Source organism: Mugil cephalus, chromosome 1 (assembly GCF_022458985.1).
Source record: "Mugil cephalus isolate CIBA_MC_2020 chromosome 1, CIBA_Mcephalus_1.1, whole genome shotgun sequence".
Classification (NCBI taxonomy): Eukaryota; Metazoa; Chordata; class Actinopteri; order Mugiliformes; family Mugilidae; genus Mugil; species Mugil cephalus.
In genome coordinates, this window is record NC_061770.1 from 34,529,490 (window position 1) to 34,549,016 (window position 19,527).

Consider the following 19,527-nt stretch of genomic DNA (forward strand, 5'->3'; position numbering starts at 1 on the left):
GCCATAAAATCCTTATACATCAATAATTTTTTCTGCTTTCTTTCCATAAATCACTTCAACAACTTCAGACCTGCTCAAAACTACCACAATTTCAATAATTTTCAGGATTTTAACCCTTTAAATTCCAGTCTGAAAATACGAACTTTTAATGTTTTTTACAAAAACAAAATGACAAAAACGTATTCATTATTTTTTCATAAAAGATAGTGACAGATTTAAAATGTTGCACCCTCTGGACACCATTGTGGAAAAAATATGCACGTTTAAAGAAACTACCATTTTTTTAAATACTTTTTTACTTAAACTTGACAACAGTTCAATAATTTTCAGGATTTTAACCCTTTAAATTTAAGTCTGAAAAAAGGTTTTTACAAAAAAAGACAAAAACTGAACAATTTTCCATAAACTGTAGGTGTATGAGTGGTGATTAGAGTCTTAGATATGTCAAAGCTTAGCAATACAATTGATTTGATTGCGTTAGTATTTTTTGCCCCATTGACTTCCATTATAACTACATTTCTTAATCTGGCTGCGATTCCACTATAAAAACATACATTATGTAATGTTAGTGTTTCATTTATAAGAAAACTAGTGATATTTGACATTTTTACTGTATTTGATCAGATTCATCCTTATCCATTCCCATTCATATAATGGAGTCATGTGACTACCAGGGGCCCAGGTTTGAGGTGTCAGGTTAGACACAGAATAAGATCAGTTGACCTGGATTTAAGAGTTCAGAGTTCAGAGATCAAGTGGTGTCTCCTTCTTGTCCCGTGACATAAATTACTTTGTGGATGTTTTCATCAGACGTCCCGTCCTCTCCGAAGACGTCCCCTCCTCCCGGTCAGGCTCAGAAACCAAACAGTTTCCTGTTTCGCACGTCCTCCCGCAGCAACGTCAAACCCACAGGTACTCTCCGTCAACACGACGCACTCTTAGTTCATTTCCCTCAGTGGGATTCAACACATTTTTCTTCATCTTCTTCTTCTTCTTCTCCTTCGGCAGCAGCCGTCTTCAGTCTCGGGGAGTCTGGCCGAAGTGAGTCCCGCATGACGCTGCGTTCGCCCAAAGAGGAGAGACCGGACATCATGCAGCTACGCAAGGTACAAACACACACCATAAAGACACATTATACTATAAATACAACGGTTTTCTCAGTAAAAGTCCAAGATATCTGATCAGAAACCCATCGCACTTTCTCTTAAATATCACATTTAACAATCCATGTTGACATATTGTCTCGTCTCCTCAGACTCTGGAGGCCCGGCTGAAAATCAACCTCCCAGAGGACCTGGGCGAGGCCTTGTCCAACGGCACCGTCCTCTGCCAGCTGGTCAATCAAATCAGACCTCGCTCCGTGTCAATCATCCACATTCCCTCCCCAGCAGTGGTGAGTGTCCCAGCCCTGTCCCATTTTCTTTTTTTTTTATCTGTAAATGAATGTCATGTACACAGAAGGCTGCTGGTGGTGTCCCTGTCATTTGTTTATGACATAAATCTGCTTCAGGCTAATGCTCTAAGCTTCAAATTTAGCTAATAAGCCAACTACATTAGATTGGACATGATTGGATTGAAGGTTGTTGTGCGGAGTGAAGCCACAGAATATAATAATATATTTAATATAATGAGTTCTGCTTACGGTAATTTATTATAATAAATAATTTAATGACTGTTTAATGCTGCCTTATTTAGATTTAAGCTGAATTTAAATACTGTGATTCATAAATAGACTTTAGACTTTATTTGTCCGAGAAGGGTTATTTGTTTCCACACATCGGCGTCTGTTGTTCAGGCTGCAGGTATTAAGCTCTTTTTTGATGCGAGCTCGATGGAATTTAAAAGTCTGGTTTTCCTGGTGGATGTGGGTTGAGGTGTTGCTTGAGTGGTTGTGTTTTGAGGTTTTATCTTTTATCTTTTAACTTCTTAAAGATTAATTCTGTCAGATAAAAGGCTCGAACCATAGACTGTATATAAATATGGAGCACATGTCTCCACTTTCTCTCATTGGCTCTTGTTTGCTGCATTACATTTGCTTTTCCACAACCAAAAGTTCCAGGGACTTTAGGGCTCAAAGTTCCTCCAGAACAGGATGTATCTTTTATATCCCCCAACGGAGCCAAAGTCCCAGAGGGATCATAAATTAGGCGGCTGACATGTTGTATATGAAAAAGTTCCTGCTCCTCAGTGAGAGTTCCTGTGGTGGAACAAGGGAACCCCTGTCCTCTGTTGAAGCTCTGTTACAGACTAAAGCTTCATACTTTGTGTGAACATGGACACTTCTAACTGTACTTGCAGCAAAAGTTGCAGGAACTATTTTCCAGGAACTTAGTTTTTCAGGTTGAAAGTTCCTCCAGAACAGGATAAATGTTTGATTACGCCCAGTAGAGCCAAACTCTGAGAGAAATTATTCAAATCAGGCGGCCACTGATCCGTATATTTAAATATATATAAAAAAGTTCCTGCTCCTAAGTGAGAGTTCCTGTGAGAGTTCCACGTTTCCGTTCTTCTCTACTTCCACCATTTACAAAGAAATGTTGAATTATGGACTGTACTTACTTATTTAATTGTTTTTTTTTTTTACATCTCTTAACTCCCATCTCCTGCCCACTAACATAAAGGGGGTGGAGCTTATGACCTACACTGCAGCCTCCAGCCACCAGGGGGAGCTCTACTTACTTTGGCTCCACTTTAGAGGAGTTGTTCCACCGTCCATATTTATATACAGTCTATGGTCTGGACCGAAGTTTTAACTTTTAACTCAAGCTACATGAATTCTCCTCCATCTTCACCTTCTCTTCTCACCTCCAGGACATTTCTTACATAGTTTCCTCCTTAAAAGCTCAACAGAAACAGGAGAAACTGCACTTTAGACTCTCTAGTCATTCAGGTACACAACAAGTGAACACAGAACGAATACATGGACTAAAATATACAGCAGTCGATTGTCTATGTATAAAAGCAGATATGGTGATTACAAATAGTCGTCGGTTATTTTGGCAGCATGCAGAGTACAGTACAACACACAGTACAACACACAGTATTATTAATGCTGCATGAAACCACAGTCAGTGCAAGAATGATCTGCAGCATTAGCAGTTATGCAAATAAAGTACTTTAAATATGACGGTAAATATATTTCGAAAGGTGCTGTCGACTTTAAACCTTAAAAAAGAAGATTCTAAACACGGAGATAAATAAAACCATAGAAAACAGAATCGCACAACGAGAAACAAACAAATAAAGCATTAAATTACAGGAAAGTTGACGTAATTACTGAACAGGGGGATTGATTCTGCATCTAAAATGTTCTAAAATGTTTTTCAGCCAAAACTGAGTTCAGCAAAGTGTCGACTCAACGTGGAAAACTTCCTCACCGCCTGTCGCAAGCTTGGCATCCCCGAGGTAAAAAACCCGCCTCTCACGACTCTTCTCCCGCCTTTTTCCTTTTTTTTTACGACTCCCGGATGAGCTTTTACACATTCGACAAACAAGACAACAAACAAAAAGAAATGTTGAACTTGGACGCGTGCTGTCAGCTGAGTTGTGTTGCTACATGCGTCCTTGTTAGAGTTGGACTGACACAAATTCCCCCCCCGGCCAGTCCAACCCTAACTCTGCTTCCTGCACTTCATGTTTGCGTCTTACTTTTACGTCCTAGTTTTAACAATTTAACTACTTGTATTTTCCTCCCGTGTGTGTGTGTGTGTGTGTGTGTGTTTGTGCAGACTGAAGTGTGTGCGTGCTCTGATGTGCTTCTGTGTAAGCTGCCCGCTGTGCTGCGTTGTGTGACGGCCCTGCTGCAGGCAAACGTGGACGGGGGGGAGACGGCGGAGGACCGTCACTCCTCGCCCGTTTCTTCGTCGTCCTCGTCCTCGTCCTCCTTCTCCTCGCTGCTGTCCACAGACTTCCTGCTCTTCTACTCTGCAGCCATGGCGCTGCTCTACGTCCTCTACTGCTACCTGCTCACTTAAAGCGCCGCCGCAAACGTACTTTACAGACTCGAGAGTTTTTTTTTTTGTTTGTTTTTTTTAAATAACACACTACAGAGAGCACAGCGAAGCCACAGCGCTTCATTTGGTGGTTTATAGCGACAGGGGAAGCACTGCAGCGACGGACGGGATGAGAGCAGATGGAGCAGACGGTGAAATGCCTTAGCCTAGTTTAGCCTTCGCTAATACAAATGTTTGGAGAAGAGTCCTCGGCCACGAAGCAGAGCAGCTCAGAGGCAGAAAGTCTCTCATTGGTTGAGGTGTGAACGGGTGGAACGAGGGAACCACGTCCTCTGTTGAATGTCTGTTACAGACTGAGGCTTCATACTTTCTGCGTACATGGACACAAACGTGGCGGCGCGCGGCGCTTAAGTCTTTTTGCTACATTATATTTGCTTTTCCACCACCAAAAGCTGCAGGAACTATTTCCAGGAGCAAAGGTTTAGGGTTGAAGCTCCCGATTTCACAGTAGAGACAAAGTCCCAGAGATATAAAATTAGGTGGCTGACATGTGTATATATATATATATATATATATATATGTGTGTGTGTGAAAAAGTTCCTGCTGCTCAGTGAGAGTTCCTGTGGTGGAACTACGGGAACCATGTGTTCTGTTGAAGCTCAGTTACAAACTAAAGCTTCATTCTTTGTGTGAACATAGACACTAATAACTCTACTTGTTTGCTACATTACATTTGCTCTTCCACCTGCAAATGTTGCAGGAACTTTATTACAGGAACTTACACTTAGGGTTCAAAGTTCCTCCAGAATAGGATGCATGTGTGATATCGCCCAGTAGAGCCAAAGTCCTAGAGAGATCATAACCTTAGGCTGCTGACAGATACATTAAAAGTTCCCGCTCCTCAGTGAGAGTTCCTGGAACCACGTCCTCTGTTGAATCTCTGTTACAGACTAAAGCTGGACGCTTCTAACTCCCCTTAGCTACATTACATTTTCTTTTTCTACCACCAAATGTTGCAGGAACTATTCTCCAGGAACTTGAATTTAGGGTTCAAAGTTCCTCCAGAAAAAAAGATGCATGTTTGTTTGCCAAAGTCCCAGAGAGATTATGGATATTAGATCGTCGACTTCTACATAAATAAAAAAAAAACTAAAAGTTCCTTCTACTTGGTGAGAGTTCTGTTTTATGCAGAGCGGGGAACTTTTACACTAAAACACTTTCCTGCTCCTGAAGTTGAAGCACTTAGAGCGAACAGAACATTAAAGTCGAGGGGCTGTAAAAACCAGAACAATAAGCTAAACCGGTGCAAAAAAGCTCATTTGATTTCTTCTTATTCTTCGCGTAAATCTTAGGACGTCGGTCACTTTGCTCACGTGGATGAGTTCCTTAGAGGCTGTGGTTCTTTAGCTCCGCCCACTCAACCACTGACACTAACTGTGCCTCTGAGAGAAGTAGACGGACCCTTTTTGTACTGAGAATCTGTTTGAGAAACCCCCCAGGACTGAACTGTGAATGTGATTTATTTTATTTTATTTTTTAAAGCCATGAGATAAATGCAAGTTCATTAAATGTGGAAGGAAGCTGGATGTAAAGTGGTGCAGTTTGTCACACCACAGAGTTGGACACAGCTTGAAACAGTGCCTGTTACTGAACAACTGGCTGGAGACCACTTTGTTTTTTATGTGTGTTGTTGCTCAGTGGGAACAGCAGGGGGCGGTGTCGCTGCATCAGTTCCTTAAAGAGACGGTACGAATCTCCTCCAGGAGATTTCTCTCTTTTCTTTTTCTTTATTTTTTTAATTTTTTTGGTGTTGTTGTCAATGGTCCGCCCTGACCACGTTCATGTTTGTATAAATGTAAACAATTTATTAAATTATTGCTTTTATTTTTAGTTTTTTTTTTTTTTTTTTTAATATTTATTTTGCACTCTGTTCTGGGTTTTTTATGTTAAATGTTATTAACACTAATTTGGGTCAAACAGATATTTTTATTATTATTTTTTTTTTAGAGCCTCATAAAAGCTTTTGTGAAATCAGTGTTGCTAAATCACAACTTAATTAAATAATCAATATTCAATTAAAAGTTTACATCCCCTCCCTGACTTCACCTGTTAGATTCGGGAGATCCAGGCCACCAGAAAATTAAAAACTAAAAAATGTTGGGATTGGGAAATTGGGAATGGGAAATTTTTGGATTTAATCTCCTAAAATATGTTTTTTTTTTTTTTTTTGTTCTTTTGCTTCGCTCCAATAATTAGCAAAAACAGTTATTTTAAAACAAGTGTTAAGTCTCAATTTGGTAAATGATTTTACCCTCAAATTTTTATTTATTTTTTTTCATGCGAAGCTTTAAATTAAGTGGCTAAATCTGGTAGAGATCTTCGACTTAAAATGTGACATTATAGAAAATAATAAGTTCCTGGAAGTGATAAAAAGGGGCTGTCAAACATACGGCCCGTGGGCCAAAAACTGGCCTGAAATGGGATGAATTAGCAAATAACTACACAGAAGACGTCCAGCTACAATTCTTCAATAAAAGTAAATGCTATACCTAATTTGTCCACTAGGGTAAGTTTTAGTAAATGTTGCCAAGACAACGTCAACACTAAGACCCACAACCAAACTGCAGGTGGCAGCAATGAGCCAAAAACTTTTCTTTGAGGATGTTCATAAAATGTTTTGGAAAAGTACAATTAATTAAATGTAACATTTTCATGACGTTCTTGTTCTTTTTCTCCAGAATGGGGCCGTACGAATTAAAACGAAACCCCTGCCCTACAACAGCAACGCAAATTATTTGTGTTTCACTTGCTGTATTCATAATTATTTCTTAATACAAATTTTTATTTATTTAATTTAAACACTTTTGGGCACCAGATTGTGCGTTTAGACAAGACGTATAGCACACTGTTTTTTTACCGTCCACCGTCAGTTTCTGTGTCCCAACATCTGCATAAATAAATATTTAGTTTTTTTGTTTTTGTTTTTTTTTTACTAGCCTGCTGTTAAGATGGGATTTATACTGTTTCAAATTCAAATGTATATTTTATAAAAGAAACTGGATAAGCGACACACGAGCTAATACATGCGTTCACTGGCTTAGACCGAGCTATATTCTTAAAAAAAAAATTACGTTATCGGGACAGAAATACTGTTATATTTTATATTTATATAATACCCCTTTATTATTATTATTAATTATTATTATTGAGAGTCTTTTTTGAGTTTATACGAATCTATATGTGACAGTTTTGTTGTTGTTGGTTTTTTTTTCCAGCTGTAAAGAAATTATTAAAAAGGAAACTTTGACCATGTGCTGTTTGTCCGCTTGCGTTGCTTTTTTTGTTTTTTGTTGTTTATTTTGTTTTCGTTTTTTTGCGCTTTTTGCTTAAATCAGCCAAGAGATTATAACCATGCTCTGGGTATCTGCAACTGCCTCGACCCAAATTCTACCTTATAACTTTAAAAAAAAAAAAAATTAAGCTTAATCAAGTGTATTGAACGTGGATCGTGGAACTGGCTTTGTTGTCATGGAGACGGCTCACTTGTTGTTGGGTCGTTTCTGGTGTTAGCCTATATTTTCTATTGATTTTATAATTTATGCACCATACACCGATCACCCACAACATTATAACATTTAAAACGTAACGGTCTCATCACACTAGTATCAATCCGGTATCGATACTAACCTTGGTATCGATACTACCGATATTGATATCGATACGCCCAACCCGAGCACTGATTTAAAAAAAAAAAAAAAATACAGGATGGGGCTTTAGTATTTTTGTTCCCCACGTCTGCTTCTTAATACCACAGATAGAGTTTTGGACAGTGAGCAAAATGTAGAATAACACCTCTTTTGGATTTGGTCTTAAAAGTCAGTTCCCCGCCACGTTCAATCACGCGCAACGAGGTGGACGAATGGGCGGCCGGTGCAGATACCCTGATGTGAATCCTCTCTTCCTGCCCTGTGCTTTAAAAGCTCCCGTGTGCTCTCCGAACAGCAGGTTAACGTCATAAATTCCAGCTGGGCCCGCGGTGGAGCAGGTGAGTGCAACTGAGCCAAGGTCGGAGAGAAGGAAGAAGTCTGCCTCTAGGTTTGTACACGGTGAACGCGCACGGCACTGAGGCTCTGGGAAGCTCCGAGTCCACCTGGTAATCAATGATCGTGACTGAAGTTGATGTAAACACAGCTTGAAGCCTCCATAAAATACAAAATGGGCTCATTTGGAACTGCCAACACCTTATTTAACCTCGTCCAGAGTCTAGAGCTGAGATTCCTAACTTGGCCACTAAGCGTCGCACTTTATTAATTAAGAGTTGCATGCGTAACACAAGAAGTAAACAGCAGGGGGCAGCGCTGTGCAGAAATTAACCTTGTTTGTCTTAAGAAATTTCAGGTTCAAAAAATGTTTGTCTGAAAGGACAATTTGTTAAATCTTCCCCCACAAATTTAAATTTCTTTAAATACACACGAAAAGTATGTTTATGTCAGGTTTGAAATAATAAAAAGAGAAATAATAAAATTAATGTTTGAACCTGCATATTATTTGAATAGCTTAATACTGAATACAAAATAATGATAATAATGTATATTTATAAATAGCACTAGGTCAAGTTAAATATAGAACACGGCGCGGGTCGACGCGGGTTTTTCGCTCGCTGTGAAAGCGGCTTTTAGTTTGTACACATTTTAAGTGTGTTCAGGAGTCAGCTTATCACGTAAGATCATAGCAGCAAAGAAAAATCATGATGGCGAGCTGCATTAAAGGCTTTTTCAAAAAAATCATACAACAAAACATATCTAAAGATTTTAAGATTTAATCATCAGAAATATGTTTATCTTATAATTCCAGTAGATACATTATTGGCCACTCTTTCACAATTGAAATGACTTGAAACACCAGTATAGGGTAGATAGCCATGATTAGCATTCGAGTAGAGCGGAGACCGTGCTTTTCTTTATGGGTTTCGTAGCTAAGTTTTCCTTTTTGGATCCTGTATTTGTGTTAAGCAGGGACATGGTGACACTGAAGTTGATGGAAAGAAAAACCCACCCATTAGCAAGGAAAACCATTAGCAGTCAACATGCTAACACGTGGTCAGTTGATATGTGGCTTTAAAAATGTTAACACTGGTTTATTGGCGTCAAATTGAAAAGACGGGGTTAAAAAATACTAGTTATTGACGACACAGAAAACTGTTTGGTAAATGTTTAAGAGATTAAAGGAAAACATAGCTACTTACTTAGCTAACTTAGCTACTGAGGTCATACAAAAAACCACGGCATCCGCTTTACTCCAACCCTAATCATGGCAATCTAAACATTTTCGTGATGCAATAAACCACCGTTGACATATTTAAAACCATATATGAAACAAGCACATGTTAGCGCGTTGAATGCTAATGGTTTTCTTTGTTAATGGGTGTTTTTGCTTTGCAACAACTTCAGTGTTGCTATGCCCTCGTTTAACACGAACACAGGATCCAAACATGTTAAAACATCTGCATAAAATCTCGGTTACATTAACCTCCCTCAGAGATAAATTCATCATCTGTAAAACTAATTTTTCATTTCACAGATTAACTCCTGGGTTAAAGACGTCTTCAGTATCACTTTAAGTCCAATTCTCAGTGTTTGTGCAAAGTTAGATGTCCATTGGCCAAAACTGACGTCATAAATCCATCAAAAAGATAGTTTACCAAAATACTTTTTTTTTTTTTTAGCTCAGAGTTAAACTAAATTCATTACCTTACGCTGCCTCTATTTCACGATATTAAGCAATACAAGCTTGTAAACCCACTGCCTCTCGAGCCACAGTAGCTCATCCTTCTGTCTGTGGGTAACCGATGCACAAAGTTGTAGGAGTTTAAAAAAAGAGACACTTTAATAAAAGTCAGATCAGAGACGTCGGCTTCTTCTGTTTCACAATGCAAGCGTGTACGTGGTTGTTTTTTATTTTGATCCGGCTCCTTGCTCCAAAGGAAGGTGGAAGTAAGTCTGACTTAATGGGTTTTCATTCCAGGCCTGGAGGCAATAAATGCTCCAACATTTGTCAGGGTGTCGCGGATGCTTCTGGTGGCCGCCCGCTGTATATGAGATTGAAATGACATGCTTTGCTACAGACGGCCTTTGTGGCAAACCTGTTAACTCTTTACACTCCTCACATCAGAAGAACATCTGTTATATTAAACAGGCTGTAGTTCACCTCTAAACAAACACAGCTAACCTAAATTCTATATATTGGATTCATGTTAATGTGCATTTAAAGAAATTTCTGGGGGAAAATTTAGTAGAAAAATATTCATGAAAAATGTCTAATCAACCAAAGATTTTGTGATGCCCCCTCCTGGAGTACCTCTGCATGCAAGGTGATTTTGTAACTGAAAAGTACTAATGGAGCCCGTTATCAGAGTTTCTGATGATTAAATTCTTAATCAGATCAGTGGATTTTTACGTCTGACATCTTTGTTAATTTTGTTTTTAGTGGGCATGTTGATTGTTTTGGAGATTTTGGGTGGTGGATCTTGAAAAGCGACTGGTGCATGATGTGTTTGCATTGTTCTTCTTCGCATGTGCTCACCCACCTCTCTTCCCCCCCGTCCTCCCCCAGGATTCCCTGTGTTCCCCTCAGCTCATCATGGAGGACGAGGGCCTGAGCCGGCTGGCCCAGACCGTCCAAACGCTGGTGGACCAGGCCGACGGCCCCCAGCTTCGGCCCCAGCCGAAGCAGGAAACGCCCGAGTCTGCCGGCTCAACGCAGTCCTAGCTCCACACCGAAGACGAATCAGTGTTTCCTTATTTTTTCTACCACGCTTCATATTCGACCGGTTTATTACATTCCCTTTCCACAGCCACACTGTGTCCATCATCAAGACATCAATTACACGGTTTAATTAAATCTGTACATGACTCAAAGCCTTGTTGCGTCTTTTTTTCCACGTGTCGTAATAAAGTTTGCAACGGCACAACATAAATATCGAGTAAAGAGATGAACTCATTTAAAGTTACAACACGTTTAAGCCTGGTTCATAGTCACCTCCGGGCTCCTGAGTGACTTTCAGTGTCGTCGGGTCCATCTGATCCGACTGTTTGGAGGTTAATTGCAATTTTTATGTAATTGTAGTCAGGCAGGTTTGCACAATGAAGAAAAATGAATCCATTAGCTGAAGTATGCTTGCGGTTTCTGCATTTATATGTGCAGATTTGTGATTTTTCTTTGCTAAAGTGACATTTCAGACATGGCTATAAATAGAAGGACAGATAAAATAACCACAACAGGAGATAGAAACATCACTGTAAATATGTGATATATGAAAGTAAAGAGGAAAAAGGCAGGTTAGTGGACATGGTGGGATTGTGACAGGTTTATTTTGGAGGAAAACGTGTTTCATGCCTTGAACGCGTGTCGCCGAGGTGTAACAAAACGTCCTAAACAGACAGTCTGCTGAAGTGAACATGGTGTTGTGAAGCGGTGGCGCTTCCAGTCACAGGTTTAATTAACTGTGTGAAGCACTCCAATCCAAGGCGGTTTGGTTAGAAAAACTGTTTTCACCTCCGACTTCATCCGACAGGAGTAAACAGATCTGTAGCAGCAGATACACACAACCTGAGCTTTTTGTTGTACTTTTTTTTTTTCATGCAATCTGGGATTCACGGTGAGAATCTGCAGAGAAATATTTTCTATAGAGGGACTATATTTTTTAAAGGTGTTGAAGATGTCATCTGTGTTATCCGGAGAATTGTGCACAGAACTGAATGTGTAAAACCTACTTTGCAAGATGCTACGTTACAAATTTGCACCATGGAAAGTTTTCTCACATAGATCACCCCTGATATTTATTATACATTTACAGTACATAACATTAGCCTAATAGCATCATTTATTCAGTCAGTAATTTTTGACTGAATGTTACAATATCGAAAAAAAAAATGCCATTTTTTGTTGTTTTCTCAAAACGCTCAAATATGACTTAGGCTGTCATGCTATTAAGCTAACGATATACAAAACGTGCATTAATTCCCAATGGCTGAGATCATGGTGAGATCAAGAAGGTGAAGAACGGACATTTACTGAGGAAACGTGAATGTGAAAGGTTAATAGTTTGGCAGATAGACTCCAGGGGTGATGGTTAGGCTGTAGAGCAACAGGGCGTCACAAAATTTTTGGTTGATTAGACATTTTTATATAAATAAATTGAAATCGTTTTTTAAATACACATTAGCATGAATCTGACATATTTCAGTTGAGCCTTTCACTCATTCAGCACAGTTTCATACAGAGCGCCACCTGTCAATCTAAGCTTCCTGTACACAGTAGGCCCCGCCCCTTTTGCTTCTGAGCCAACCAGGAGGCCACATATTACACCCGGTCCCCATGAAATCCAGAACCTGCAATATTGGATATATATATATATGAGTACCTGTGTATTATTTGCCTAGTACTAATAGCTTAGTATTAAATGCAAAATGATAATAATAATGTATATGTATCATATTTTTTGTTTGTTGTTTCTCTTTCTTCCACTATGTCTGAGTACTGTTAATAGCCACCACGTCTATTGAGGCCTCAGACTCAGTGTATCATGGTCGGTCTGGGCTGCAGGGCTCTAAAAACCTTGCTTACCTCAGTTGAACCTAGAGTTGAGAAGAAAGGTAAATAAATAAAGGTGGTTTCATGGCTGCACTCGAACGCCGCTAGATGCTTAGCTAGCCAGATTGAAACAAGGGCCCAGCTGTTCCTCTGTGTACTCCTATACATCAGCAAACACGGCCCTGATATCACACCGCCTCCCTTTAGAGGCCGAGAAAAATAGTTTCTGTCTTCCCTTTATTAATCAGCTCCGGCTTTAATCACGAGTCAATTAGCAGCGTGGCCTAATTGACTATCATCTTAATTGCTCTCTCACACACTCCGCCTCGGAGGAACGTCTGCTGATAAGACACACACTTAATGAATGCTTGCACTCGTGCATGGAAATGGCGCCGGGCCGATTCCTCTCACGTCCAAGTGGACGTCCTGTGAGGCCTGCAGCTAACCGAAGCAGCTACTGAAGAGGCGGCCTGACATTTATAAGATGTAATTGGAGATGGGTATGAACCTCCACGCTCCATCATGGATAGATATCAGCCGGCGGCGGATCCCCTGCCCTGCCTCGTCTGCTGTTTCCCTGGGCTGATCTAAACGCGGTATCGTATGACTGTGGGCAAAGCAACAAGGCTTCACATCTGTCACATGTCAGCATGCAACAGATGTGACCACCACTGGTTTTACAGTGTAAGCAATCAATAGGAAGCTCCCAGTGGAGCTTAGGCCACAGATGACTCTTCTCCATCCAGCTTTTTCTTCTCCACATCTCTCCAGCTGCTACCATATCTACCGTGATTCCTCTAATAGTATCCGGTATTCAATGAATCGCCGGGTCTCTTATAACGAATGGTTGGGGGGCGTAGTTTACACAAACAAATAAAGGCCAGTCTCAAATACAGGGCTTGTTCGCTTGTAGTCAGCAAATTATAGAAGTATCATGAACCCAGATTTTCAACGTAACACTGTTAAAACAACAGAGAGCTTTGGCAGTGGGATGCAAAGACTAAAACTTGATGCGAACTTCAAGGAGAAGGTTTTTTGAAACATATGGAGAAAAATACAGCAGAGGAATAAGTTGACCAACCCTCTGGTCTGTATGACCATTTAAGTCTTGCCAATTTGCCCAATAAATGGACCTTGCTTGTTTTTGAGAGTTCAAACTGATTCAGTGGCGTCATTTATTCTGCTCTGACCACTTGTGCTTAAGCGTTTATTGATCCTGCCCGGCTGCTGTTGCGTGTAAACGTTGAGCAAATATACCGTTATGAAACAAAGGGAATTAGAAATAAAGGCCTCCGTCTAGTAAAAGCCTGCCTCCAGTAATGGTTCTGGGCGGCTGAGCAAATAAAGGCCCCGGCTGCTATTAGAGGAAATACGGTATTCATCTCCGCCTCAGCTGTTTCTGGGCTGGGGGCTCCAAGTCAGGGCCTGCAGCGTGTGATGGTAGCTGCCTGATTACGCGAGGCGTGTTCAATCCATCCTCGCGTCCGTCTCCAGATCTCCACATTGCCGATTTTGTCCGGCCACCTGATTCTGACGATGCGCCTCCCCAGACAGCTGTGGGTGGATGTCATTCTCCACGTCTCTGAACCATGGAGAAGGATGCTTTTAACCTCGGAGCTGAATGTGGACCCCTGAGGCCCAGATGTTCTTCAGGATAATCCATTATACTAAAAGGGATTTAGAGAAAGTGTAACCACAGCCAAGAGACCCGGGATGTTCAACAATACCAAGTACGAGAATCTCTTGACGGGTTTGAGTCTGAAGAACCGACTCTGGAGAAGAAGAAGACATAGGATGATCAGCATAAAAGACATCTGCCAAATGCATCCTGGGACACTTGGCTGTGCTGAGTCCATGCAAATTTACCTTCCGATGCGTTGGTTCTCTCCAGGTACTTCCTCCCACCGTCCAAAGACGTGCTCGTTAGGTTCACTGGTGATTCTAAATTGGTCGTAGGTGTGAGTGTGAGCAGTTTTCTTAGCCCTGAGACAGACTGGAGGCCTCCAGAGGACATGCAGTGACAGTTACTTCTGCCTTTCCCTTCCTTCGTCCTCCAGTTCCCTGGATGCTCTGATTGTGTTGTTTTCTTCTCGTGATTCCATGCTCGTGTTCCTCCCGGTCTCTAGTCGTTTCCCTTCTCACTGGAAGGTCAAACTCTTGAAAAAGATGTTGTCTCGTCGGGGAAAGGTCCCACAGATAAGGCTCAGATGCAGCCAATCTGCAGCTCCTTTGTTGTGACTGGTTCAAATCCGACAAGGCGTCTCTGTGTAACCGTGTCCAGGGCAGGACCTCCTGTATAATAATGAATGCAACCTCACTATCGTCAATCGATTCTGTTCTTGCTGTAGTGCATGTATCAACTCCTTCCTGCAGGTAAAACCTTGAAACGAGACTTTTGTTTTTTTGTTGGATTTCTGGATCACATTTGCTGAAGTGCTTTACTTGGGATTACCTCCTTTTGACCTCTGTTTGGATTACCTGCACTTTCCCACACATCAGACTTTATTTGTCCCAGAAGGGAGATTTGTTTCCTCTTGACTGTACACATGTGACTTACAACATGAGACATTGAAAATGGTGGACATGGATGGTGGACACAGGGGAGAAGAGCAAAAAAAAAAAAAGATCTAGGTGTATAGTTTAGGGCATAGGTCTTCCCCTAGGGATCCGCGGAGGTTCTGCAGTTGGGGGTTGGAAAATCTTTGGTTGATTAGACATTTTTTTTAAATTTATTTTTAGTTTGTCTGCTTTGCTTTTTTGTAACCTAACTTAAATTTCTCCAAAAAAAATTAATCAAAGTAACAAAGTAAGGGTGAAAATCTGAAATGCAAGAACGGATGGAGAGAGATGCCGTCTGAGCCCTTCCCTTTTATAATCTCTGCTTTAACGCTTTGCTTTTAGGTTTTTTTGTTTTACAGTGTAGTTTCTAATCCTTTTCTTATTTACTCTCGCCGTCTTAATGATAATAATAAACCCAAGAAACCCAAAATAAAATGAACGGAATAAAATATTTAAAATTAATGATAAGTATGATGTGTTAATAGCAAGTGTATTTTTAATGTTTTTTTTAAAAAAACTTAAAATTATTAAACTGTGTGTCCTCTTGTGTTGAGATTGCAAATGTGGCTGTAAAAATTATTTTAAAAATATTTTTTGTGTTAGCCCATTTATACCAGTAGCCATCCCTGGCTGTTTATATGGAGCCTTTTCATTCGGTTTGGGCTTCTAAACCGATTCTAAATAGAAGACTTGGCTCCATGTAAACACAGGGAGAGAGATTCAGGGTGTGGACTTATCTCTGGAAGCTTCAGCTCCGTGTCACCCCGGTTTCTGCAATGAGAGAGGAGAAAAAAGAACAAAGAGGGTCAGGAGGTTTGAAAACTGAACCGAATGGGCAAAGAGAGGTGAGACATACCCATATAGGCAGATACAGGTAATTGGTCACAACCTACTGCTCTGGTCTGGTCTGGTTTAGGAGGGTACCACATGTCTATGTAACATCCACATGAATGAATGAATGAACGAATACCAAAAGTTTCCCAGCAGAACATTGAATTGTGACAAGATGGTCAGCGTAAATCTGGGTCAATTTTTCCGTCTGATCCGAAAGCTTCCAGCCGCCCAGCACTCCTCACCTTGATCTGACGGGCGACGTCCACACCTCTCGTCGGGTGAAGAGCTCGTCGTCTGCTTTTCTAGGTCAAACGCTGAAAGGCTGTCTGCGTTAGTCACACCGTGAACGCGGCGTACCGGTGGGTGTCTGCCTGCCTCGGGGCTGCAGATCAAGGCGTTAGACGAGTAGAACAGTGGATTACATTCGGCTGACTCCTCTGTACAGGATGGGATTCAAAGTTTGTGGGAAAACGGATCGAAATGGAGAAATGTTGAGTCTCTCTGTAAGGTTTAGCAGTCAGGAAACACTGATATGGAAAGTAATGTCATTCATATGTAAATTCGATTGGATTCAACCTGTAGGAGAAATAAAAAATAAGGCTGATCAGAGCCTCCTAATGCAGGGACGGTACAGTGCTTTCAACCACCTTAATTACAAATCTCATCAGAAATAGCCGGTGACTTCTGGTTCACTCAACCTTGTTTCCCTCTTATCTGCTTTATGTCCTAGAAAGTTTTCTCAACACTGGCAGTGACTCATTGCCTGTGACTCATTTCTTTTTGTATATATCACCGGGTTAGTAATGGATTTCTTTGTCTGCCTGCGGCTCATCACTTTATACACAGGGGAGTCCGCGAATCACCCGTGGGAGGGTGAAGGTGGTAGGCCCGAAGTCAGGCCTCCTCCTCCTCATACGATGGTGATCTGCTCCGAAATGAGGAGCAAAACCTCCACTGTCTTCTTCTATTTTACGCATTCATTGCCGAAGCTGGGATAAGAATCAGAGCCGGTTTGTAGAAAATCATAATAATGAAGTTAAAAAAAAAAAGAAAAGCCAAAGGGGCTGAGCTGTAGCTGTCAGTTCTTGTAGATTTATCACCACTCACCATTTTCACATTATACAGATACTGATCTGATGAATCTTTAATAGAAGCTTTAGCATTAATCCCTATTAGAAGTACAAACGTTATTCTCTCAAGAACTCAGTTTTATTTTAATTATGTAAAGTCAAAACAAAAATAATTGTCTCACAAAATGCCTACAATTTGTGAAATAATAACGCATGACATGTATAATAAAATGCACACCGCTTTTCTGATTTTTTTTTTTTTTTTTCTAATTCTGCAAAGAGACGTGAAGCAATTGCTCCTTTTTCTGATTGTTGGATTCCAGCTGTCACGGTCACTTCTACATCGAGGCCAAACAATTGCTTCATCTGCAGCTACTCACTGCCATTACTAAAAAATAAAAATAAAAAAAAAAATACAATTTTTTTTTTAAAAAAAGGAAAGAAAGAAGTTGATTTATGGAGAAAGCTAATGAACCCAAGGTAAAGCGCCATTTAAGCTTATTATCAAAAAATAACAAAAAAATTAAAGTGTCTTTTAAATCCCCGGTAAAAAACAAAGCAAAAACAAAAACTCCACAGATCCACATCTTGTAGGGCGGAAGACTCTCTGCTCTGGTCTTTTTATTCCACCTCTCTGGGAGATTTCTCTCCTCTGGTAAACGTTCGCTAGGATCTATCAGGGAGAAATGAAAACATCACTGTTGCAATTATAGCAGAGAGGTTTGCATCAACTTGGCTCCGACTCCGGCTCAGACTGCAGAAATTCAGGTAATCATCGTAGCCTTCTTCCTTGGGGTTGACTCGTTTGCCGTTATAAAGCCAGTGTTGTGTCTTTGCCTGCGCTGGATTAAACCAAAGACGCTGGAGTTTCCGATGTCTGCTCCCAATGTTTCTCCTGATTGTCACGTCATCGACTCACAGAAGGGTTAAAGCTGCCTTTCAGACTTTTAGCAAAGCTCACTTTCAGTTCAGTTACCATAGCAACTAACTCTTCGGGCCGAAACCTGCAAAGGGACCGGGTTTTGTTCGGGATTACAGGTCAGCCCGTATGCCACCGACTGAACAACCCACTCCACCGCCTGTTCCTATCCAGGCTCCACATATCTGCAGCTCACAGTGTGGAGCACATGAGCGGTTTGTCCTCAGCATTACTGCAAAGTCGGGCTGCGCGGTACGACCCAAAATGTATATCACGATATTTTTGTTTCAAGCATAATCAGTTGAGAGGAATTCATGCAGTAAATTGATGGATGACGATGGACTATTTTACTGTGATGATGAGTAAATATTGTAGAATAATCCCACACTAGTAGTAAAAGGTTTGCATGGCCACATGTTAGCACTGCAGCTTTAGCGCAACAACACTGACAAAAACGTGTTTTTAATTTATTTGACGTCGGATTTTTTAAAACCCAAACAACCGATACGCCACCTTTATTGGCTTAAGTTCTTCCATGTCTTAATTTTTAAGACCTTTCCATCTTCACCACGTCTCACAGCGACACAGCTGCACCACATGTGTTTAGAAGCGTAAATAATTAGAACACCAAATTAACTAGCTTTTTTTGATTCTTGATTATTTGTTAATTGTATTTTCAAGGGTTCTCTTTTATCCCGGCTTGGGACCGGCAAAAGCGACGTTTTTTAAAGTATTTTTCTTAAATTTGATTTGGTTTGGCTGTGTGAGTTAAATGCAATAATTTATTTTAGTGTGGTGATTTGTTTTAATAAAACGATGAATAGAACGATGAATAAAGCTTTGTCGTGTACGGAAGCCCAAAGTGGTCAAGCATTCATACATATTATTTCCTCCGTTTTCTTGAAATCTCAAGTCATTTATCTCATTATCTCCATAAAACAAGGTTTGTTTTCTCGAAATCTCGATATATTTGATTTTAGAGAGTTATCATATGTGCCCTGCTATGCTGATGGATGGATAGCCTTAACACTAATGTAGGTAATAATGTAGTAATAACAATAATGTAACAGGCTTAATGTAAGGTGTAAGTTTGCTAGATAACTTAAGTCTCTGGAAAGAAACCTTAACTTCATTTTCCTGAGATAAATACCTTTGGAAAACAGAGGAAATGAACTAGTTATCACGGGAAAATGGAGGAAATAATATATATGAATGAATAACCGCTTTGGGCTTCCGTAGTTTGGCACTTGCTAATTTAGTAATGTGGCTAACCCAAGCATTTGTTTGGAACTTCTTTAAGGTCAGATTAAGATCTTTAGGTATATTTGTGACTACTAGGGCCTAAGAAGTTTAAAAAATAAGCATCATCTTTGAAATGGAAGTAGGGATTATTTCAATGTATATTTCAATTTAAGTGACAGACGTGAACCAAAACATCAAACTGTTTAATTAAAAGCAGAAAGCAAAATAAATTTTCATGTGATATCAACCTAGAAATGTTAATAAACAAAATACATACATACAAACATAAATAAACAAGTGTATTGACTCTTCGCTACCAGTACATGGCAGATAAAAGTGTCCACGTGAAGCAGAATAA

At 40.2% G+C, this 19,527-nt stretch overlaps 1 protein-coding gene across 3 annotated transcripts in view; it reads left to right on the plus strand.

The window, feature by feature from the left end:
* lrch4 (leucine-rich repeats and calponin homology (CH) domain containing 4) overlaps nt 1–10,870 on the plus strand; it is a 46,293-nt gene extending 35,423 nt beyond the window's left edge. Inside the window, exons 14-18 of one of the 3 annotated variants that reach the window (XM_047593336.1) lie at nt 811–912; nt 1,012–1,106; nt 1,256–1,393; nt 3,328–3,405; nt 3,729–7,265. In XM_047593336.1, the coding sequence (XP_047449292.1) occupies nt 811–912; nt 1,012–1,106; nt 1,256–1,393; nt 3,328–3,405; nt 3,729–3,974 (659 nt within the window). In that variant the 3' untranslated portion in view covers nt 3,975–7,265. Of the gene's footprint in view, nt 1–810; nt 913–1,008; nt 1,107–1,255; nt 1,394–3,327; nt 3,406–3,728; nt 7,266–10,565 lie in introns of those variants that run through there. The other 2 variants (XM_047593326.1, XM_047593344.1) reach the window with 2 other exon arrangements.
* The last annotated feature ends 8,657 nt before the right edge of the window (nt 10,871–19,527 follow it).